The sequence below is a fragment of the Cryptotermes secundus genome, unplaced genomic scaffold, assembly GCF_002891405.2.
Source record: "Cryptotermes secundus unplaced genomic scaffold, Csec_1.0 scaffold1558, whole genome shotgun sequence".
NCBI classification, from domain to species: Eukaryota; Metazoa; Arthropoda; class Insecta; order Blattodea; family Kalotermitidae; genus Cryptotermes; species Cryptotermes secundus.
Window position 1 is genome coordinate 174,814 of NW_019737427.1, and position 8,051 is coordinate 182,864.

Sequence of the window (8,051 nt, forward strand, 5' to 3'; positions counted from 1 at the left end):
TTCATTTTAACTTCATATACTACTCGTAGAAAACAGTTTGTCGTTACAGATTCTATAAACCATAACCAGTACCTCAGAAAAAAAACATCCAGACCTAAAAGAAAAGGAGTGCAGTAATATAAAGAAGTGTAATTAACCCTTTGACGTGGTCATTTAAATTCCGCGGCCGCGGCTCCTGCGGTAATATATTCAGCCGGCCATTTAAATTTTGCTCGAAAATTATTTATTCATCATTGTTCTTAAATTCTATGAGATAGGAACATGAAACTTTCACTAAAATGATCTTAAATGGTGGTTTTATAACCTTACCTTATAATATGGGCGCCCTGTATCTCGGCCATGGAAGCAGGTTGTTTAGTATTTCAGCAGTGAATGGTACGCCTTGAAGGATGAAACTTTCACTAAAATGATCTTAAATGGTGGTTTTATAACCTTACCTTATAATATGAGCGCCCTGTATCTCGGTAATGGAGGCAGTTGGTTTAGTAGAAGGAAGGCCTTGAAGCATTCGTATAACCCAACGGTGCCCCACGTTCACCATTCTCCGCTCCAATATTGTGTATTTTTTTTGGCCCTTTTTTTTAACCACACATATGTGCGGCCTTGCCTTCTTACCCGTGAGGGGTATACTTCAAGGAAATGTCTTTCCGTGACCCGTTTAGTTGCCAGGTCAGCTGTAGTAAATTCAACGTTACGAGTTATCATAACAAGGGGTTGTTGCTATGCCTTTGATATTCCATCCATTTTGGCGGCAGGAGATGTCGTAGGGGTGACCACAGAATTCATGAAGTTATTCTAAGAACTGTCTGGTATGTAGTGAACGAAAGTAGAGCTTAGCTGGCTCAAAAAAATATTTATGGTCATCCCTCGAAACGACCACCAAGGTCAGTACGATAAAATGGAGTCAACTGGAGCGATAATGAGCGAAGGAATGAGTTCTTTTCCCTCCCCCACACACATCCGTATCGTCTCAGGGGGTGACCACAGTGTTCTGCCTTAAATTGTGGCGTTTTTCTAAGAAATGGGTGCTATGTACTGTGCGAAAGCAATCGATTTTGCAGGCATAAACTTTTGTACATCCCTCTTCTAAGAATTCCAATTGAATAGCCAGCTCAGGGCAATATGATATTATAAACACCAGCACATATCAGTCTCTGGTGTTTATAGCTTCAGAGCAAACAAAACACATCATTCATAACAGAAACAGCTCGCAATAGCCACAGGAACGTTGCTGCAAGACAGGCATATGTAACGACGACTTAGCGCTCTTAAACGCGTGTGTCATTAAATACAGTCCTCCTGACAACAGGCCAGTGAAAAATCTAACAATCTACAGCAAAACCATCAATTATTATGGGCGTTATAACATACGTGTGCAGCTGGACGAAACATACACGTCGAACCCCCCCAGACGATTTAAATCCCTGACGAAACATACACGACGAACCACGGCAACGGGTTAATAAAAGAAAACATATACATGAATAAAGAACAAAACTGGTTAAACAATTTTAAGTTTAGTAAATAATATTGAGATTGTAGACAAAAGATGTTTTTTTACACCCGCAGTATTTTAAAAATGTAGGCAAATCCACCCCTTTAAATAGTTTTAAAAACACCAAACATAATAAATTATATATGTTGGTAATGCACTTCCACTTTTACCATATCTAAATGTAATGGTGAGGCACCTGTGATGGATTGAAACATTATTTTCCTTATTATCAGTTTATCTGAAAATTAGTGTTTAACATTTTCTGGATAGATCTTTCATTTCCTGTTCTTTACAAGCATTAATGATGCTCAGAGATTTCAGCTACATGAAGGCTGTAGTTTGTTGGTATTCCTGTAACTTTAATTCACCATAGTTTATAGTCGTCTACATTACAGTGTTAATATTGTTAATGGTAACATAAACTTATCATCTCTGCTGATGATGTGTCCTCATGGCCCTTGGAAATGGCTCCTTAGAGAATCTCCATCTGTTTTCCCACTGAATTATCTGTGCATTTTCATCTGTTACAGTTCTTGCTGATGGGGGTTTCTGAGAGCTTTTCCAGTTATCCCAAATTCTCATAGCCCCCAAACAAGCTCTCTTTCTATTATATTTATTTCATGAGTATCTCTGCATGTATCATTATCAATTATGTGTGCTGTGTCACATTAGTTAAGCCTGAATCCATCATTTCTCTTCTACAGGACTTCAACACAGTCTCATCTTGCAGTGGTACCAACAACACAAGCCAGGGATCCGCGGCTTGTGTCACGTGATCCACGCAACAGAAGTGCCACTGCAACTACTTCCATGTCTCTGTTATCACCCAGTACATTTGACAGTTCACATCATGATGCCCGAACATCTAAACGGGCTGATTCTTCAGAAGAGAAAAGTGAATTACGTCACACTAGTATCTATAGTTCTGCCATAACATCATCAGCTGCATCTACAAATATGACACATGGTCATTTGGAGAGTGGAGGTGATGTGGATTTGAGAAATTTCCACAGTAGACAGCTACAACCAAGTGCTGGATTTGAGTCTGGGACAGATGTGGATTTACGACAGAACTTGCTTATGAGGGCGTCAACTTCATCTTCATCCTTTAATTATGGTGACACAGACCTCAGAGGGACATCTGGTGATGTGGACTTGAGGGGAATGCTGGGTCTGCCATTTAAGCCAGTTCCTATGCACACACCTGCAACAGAAATAGATGCTTCGTTAACAAGTCATCCGCCTATTCCTTACAAGGTTGTATCAATCACAGTACCACGGCCCGACTACTCAGGATTGAAACTGAATACATTAGATCCACAGGTGAGGTTGAAATTAAGTGTATGTTAAAATAATTAGAATTTGTTATTCTCATTGAAAAATTCATACCCAAGCTTGCATATTATAGTGGTTTATTTTCTAATCAGCTTCATAACTTGTACTCTTCTCTAAGTATAATTAGATGGTCAAGTCATGGAGGATGAGATTGGCAGGGCATGTAGCACAAATGGGGGAGAGGAGGAATGCATATAGGGTACTGGAGGGAAAGCTGAAAGGAAGGAGACCACTGGGAAGACCAAGATGTAGGTGGGTGGACAGTATTAAAATGGACCTTAGGATGGAATGGTATGGATTAGATTGATTTGGCTCAGGATAGGGACCAGTGAAGGGCTCTTGTGAACACGGTAATGAACCATCAGGTTCCATAAAATGCTAGGAAATTCTTGAGTAGCTGCACAATTGGCATCTTCTCAAGAAGGACTCAGTTCCATGAGTGAGTGAGTATAATGTGTGGAAATATGTGTTTTATAGGTTCGAAATGATCCAAGGTTACGTAAGCTCTTCAAGATGTCCAGCAATTCTGTGGACAGTCCTGCCTCCCCACCCTTACCACCACCTCCACTATCAGCCCTACCCCTTAAGCAATCCCCTTCTGCTGGTACGAGGAGTGATCCACGGAGACGCAGTGCTCCATTGACACCACATTCTTCTTCAGTCACCCGGCTCCAGGATGTAACACCAGTATACTCTGAATTGATGTCCCAAAACCCTATGAGCTTATTACATAGCACTGGCATACCAACTGGAATTGTTCCATCCTTGCCAGCAGCACTTTCATATGATCCAAGACTTCCCAGGAACCCAAGAAATGCACCTGGAATCCTTGGCCCTGCGCCACTACCACTCAACTATTGTCCGAATACTCCAAGGTTTGAGGACGTGGAAGAAGGTAACAGCAATGGTTCTGACACAGACCTCAGAATGTTCTATGGAAACAGTGCTCCAACATGGGAACAACAGTTACCACAGGCACCAAGTCAGCATCCGCACCGCAACAGAAATTGGCGCAACAGCAGACGAAATCAACAGCGGTATCACTCTCAGCAACAAGAGCAGCAACGGTCTTTCACGCCTCCTTTGTGACAAGGCACAAAGAAATGTGAGGACAGAATAATGAGATAAATACTGACAAAGTGGAACAGTGTTATGAAAAGAAGTAGGGTAAGACAAAACGTGCAATTGTGCCAAAACGAACACCTGATATCAGTAGTATAGTGGACCTAAAGGATATGCAGTGAGTTGAGAATGAAGGTGAGTGTTTGACGTCTTATAGTACTATACAAAAATGATTTTGTAGTGAGGCACATTTTAACTCAAGCTAAGGAATGTTGGTTAATTGTGCCAAAGTGAGGAAAAATATTACCATATACAACAAAGAGTGCAAAATCATATAATTTGAGTGAAGTTTGTCCTTTGAGGCAACATATAATTTTATCTAACGTCTTATGTCACTGTGGACAGAAGATATAAATTTCAGTCAGTGATCTCATTCATGTGCTGTTGCCAGTCAACTGAAGAAGTCTAATGGTTTTCTCATTTGTTAGTTTCTCTAATTTTTTTTAACTTTGTGGAACATAACACATTCAAAACCAAAATATTTATCATGTACTACCGTGAAGGGTATGTAAGAGGTTGGGTGTTGCAAGTATAAATGAAAGAGATGACAGAGAAAGAAGAGTTTTTTTATTAGTCTCTGTCCAGCTCTGAATTTGTAACTACCTGAAATGTCTACAGAATAAAAAAATGTGTGTTGTTGTAATGAAAATGTTCTGGGAGTAACAGCTTTTGCCAGTATATGGACATAAAAACAAAACTATTTTTTTTGGCCAATGTACAAAAACGATCTCTCAGCTTCAGGCAGATGTTGAAGACTGGAAGTTCTTGTTTTTGTAGCTCCTGAAATTTTCTGACACTGTATACAGAAGTTCCTGTAGTTTTCTGATATGTGTGTGAGCAAGAAATGCATGTGTAAGGCAATCACAATATGCCTTGTGGTATTACAACTACATGGCTCTGCAGCTACATTAAAACCTTAATTTTACAAATTTATTCACAGGAGACTTTTTAAATGAAAAATCTCTTTTCAAAGGCCTGCAGGTTCCAACAAGCTATGGTGAAACTTGCAGTGTTTCCCATTTGTAGTTAACATGGTGATCTGTTTAAATAGGAGGAAAACTTACAAAATAGAAAATATTCCTTCTGATAGTGGATTACATTTTGTTCTGTTTTCTTATAAAGGAAAATAGTTTGATATTTTCTTCTCCATGCTCTCTGCTGAGAATTTAATTTTAGGTGTTGCATGGTTTACAGATTTCTTTATATAGAAATGCAGACTAAATAAATGATGCTGTACAACTCAAAAGTTTCTTGTGACAAATTACAGATATTAGGAATTATTTAAATGAACACACAAAATATATGGTTTTCTGGAACTTGACATAATTGTGTGCCAAGGAACCTAACGTCTATTTATTCATTAGATAGCTGGGTGGGCAGTGGGAAAAAAAAAATTGTTAATTTAAATTATCTTCTCACAGTAGTTTTACAGTTTTTTTGGCAGATACTGAAGCTTCTATAATCAGAGTGATTAAATTGAGTTTATATTAAAATATGCCATCATTTTACTTATTATCAAGCCTGACTAGTGGCTAGTTTGTTTTGTCCAATGGAATTGCCAGCTGGAATCATGGGGTTTATTAATGCTGAGGTACATATTTTTTGTGGTCACTTCTCAGTCATTTTATCAAAATATGAGTATCTTTGAATATATGAAATGAAAAGTTTGGCCACTGAATATCTCATAACAGGGAAGACAGTTTGGAACTTTCAAGTGATAACAGCAGAAAGAGAAGACTACACATGTAGAATTAAGCAGAATTTAATTAAAATGTTTTTTGGAATTAACTTTTTAATTATAAAAATATAAATCAAATTGTTTTGTAACTTATTGTTTATTTCCTTCTGAGTTAGACTTGTGCTGAATGAAAAGCACGTTAACACTTTTATAAATACTGCATCACTGAAGCAAAATTCACCACTACATTTTGTCATGATTGTATATTTGCATGCATATATTTACTGAATGCTCCATGAAAAAATGTTTTGAGTAAATATGGTAAGATTATTAGTAAAATTATTGACTTATCAGCCAATTTCAGTCGCCAGTTTGTTTCAAAATATACACAATTTTCTTTTAAATATATCACATATTCTGTGGGTTGAAAACATTTTAAGCAGATCTTGAAGTTCAGTGATTTTCATTTTCTGCATATGTTTTGTATATATCTTTTTGTAACAATGGATCATTTTTGTGAGAATGACTGTCAAAACCTAAAAGTAAATTGTGTACTTCCAAGTAACAATAAAATAGAATGTGCCTAAAATGGTCAAAGAACTTTTCTGAAACATTTTTTGATGTATTTGAGGTTCTCACAGTGGTGACTACATCACCATTCAGGCCAATAGAACTACATGGCATTATATCCCGAAGATTGTGGTCTTTATTTCATTGTTTTTTATGTTGAATCTATAAGTGTAAAGAAACAGCTATAAATTTTTATGTTTGGCATGTGGAATGAAGGAAAATAAAATACAGTAACCATATTTCACCTTTATGCATGTAAGTAGAGCCCTGAATTTTTGTATCATTATAAGTCTCTGAAAACAAATCCACTCCATCCACATTTATTAAACCAGAAATTGGAGCCTCCTGCAGGAGTAATACCACTTGCAAATGGAGGATTCACTCGTCAGCTGGTTCTGTCACTTTTGGTTCATCTTCTAATATTCACAGTTTTACACATTCTTTTTTTGAATAGCCTACAGTAATCTGTTCTTTATATGTCATACAGAAAGGCACACAGAACATATCTTTCCAGTGTCATGTATGCAGTGTCCATAAAACTACAGAAACTGAAGGTGCGTCAATGAATTGTGCGATTTAGCAGTAGCGTTTTTTCCTGGATTCGTTGGAGTGGGAAGGATGCCCCTACTGCCACCCAGCAGTCTACTTCAAAGCGGTTTAGTGTTAACACATATGAATACAGTGTAAACATAAAAGCATCTGGTTTTTCTCAATTAACTCACTGAAAACAGAAGTCTATTTCCCCAAAATAACATCCGTCAGATGACCACCATTCCACTGTAGGAACTCAGTAAATCACTTCCTAAAGTCACTCATTACTCTTTGCAGCATCTCTACAGGAATTTGTTCAACTTCTTCCTGAATTCAGTGTTTCAACTCTTGAACTGTGTGTTTTTTTTTTTTTGGTTTTGATTAATTAATAGCAAAATTCTGTCAGAAATCAACTCTGTTTTCATAGTTGTGTTTGTGTAGTACATGAGTAATTTGAATTTTATGGGGGTAGAAGTGGAGATCTTTGGCAAAATCCATTAGATAGCCCAAGTGCTATAGCGTGGCTATGTGTAGACTGCGTGGACTTCGTTCAATGGCTTCCCACACTGCCATTACATTCTTGGGTGTATGTGCTGTTTTTACGCTACCGCCTTTCTTCTTTAGTGTGGAACCAGTAGCGTCAAAGTTTTGAACCCAGGTATTGATGGCATGGACAGATGGAACAGCACGATTGCAATAAATACCAAACTCTCTTTGAAATTCACGCTGAGCAATCACAAAACTGCCACCGTTTTTGTACAGTGCTTTCACAGCAAAAGCATGTTGTGCTCCAGTCCACGGCTCCATTGCAAATAAAATGCTTTGAAGTAGGGTTCTAGGTGGCGGCATCCTCCCCACTCCAACCAATCCAGGAAAAAAAACACCGCTGGCAAATTGCCCGATTCATTGACGCACTCTGTATTGTTGTAAACTGAATGATTAATTGAAGTACCTTTCTATAAGGATCTCCTGTAGTACACAACTTATTTTTTTTGTGTCAGTTTAGGAGTTTTTATTGTCTTTATAGAAGTGAAATGTTGAATGAACAGCAGGAAATTGACATATGTGCTGCACCAGTTTTATTTTATAAGTCAGTGTTCAAATCATTTGGATCTTTACCTGGTTGTATAAAGTGAACTGCAAGTGGTAAAGAGCATTCATTATGGTTTTATGCACTGAATTCACACCTGCACATACACCCCTGTATATTGAATAAACTTTCCGAATTGAGTTGGTATGTTTGCTTGTATCATATATGTAGGAATGGTGTTCAGAACACTGGATATTCTTTCTTCCATTTGAACCATGTTTCTTGAGTTC

The 8,051-nt window shown here is 37.7% G+C and overlaps 1 protein-coding gene across 7 annotated transcripts in view; it reads left to right on the forward strand.

Annotated features, from left to right (window-relative positions):
• LOC111870443 overlaps positions 1 to 6,439 on the forward strand; it is a 78,789-nt gene extending 72,350 nt beyond the window's left edge. For all 7 annotated transcript variants that reach the window (XM_023862745.2, XM_033753847.1, XM_033753848.1 and 4 more), the window contains exons 12-13: positions 2,200 to 2,818; positions 3,308 to 6,439. In XM_023862745.2, coding sequence (XP_023718513.1) covers positions 2,200 to 2,818; positions 3,308 to 3,919 — 1,231 coding nt within the window. In that variant the 3' untranslated portion in view covers positions 3,920 to 6,439. The remainder of the gene's footprint in view (positions 1 to 2,199; positions 2,819 to 3,307) is intronic.
• Positions 6,440 to 8,051: the final 1,612 nt, after the last annotated feature.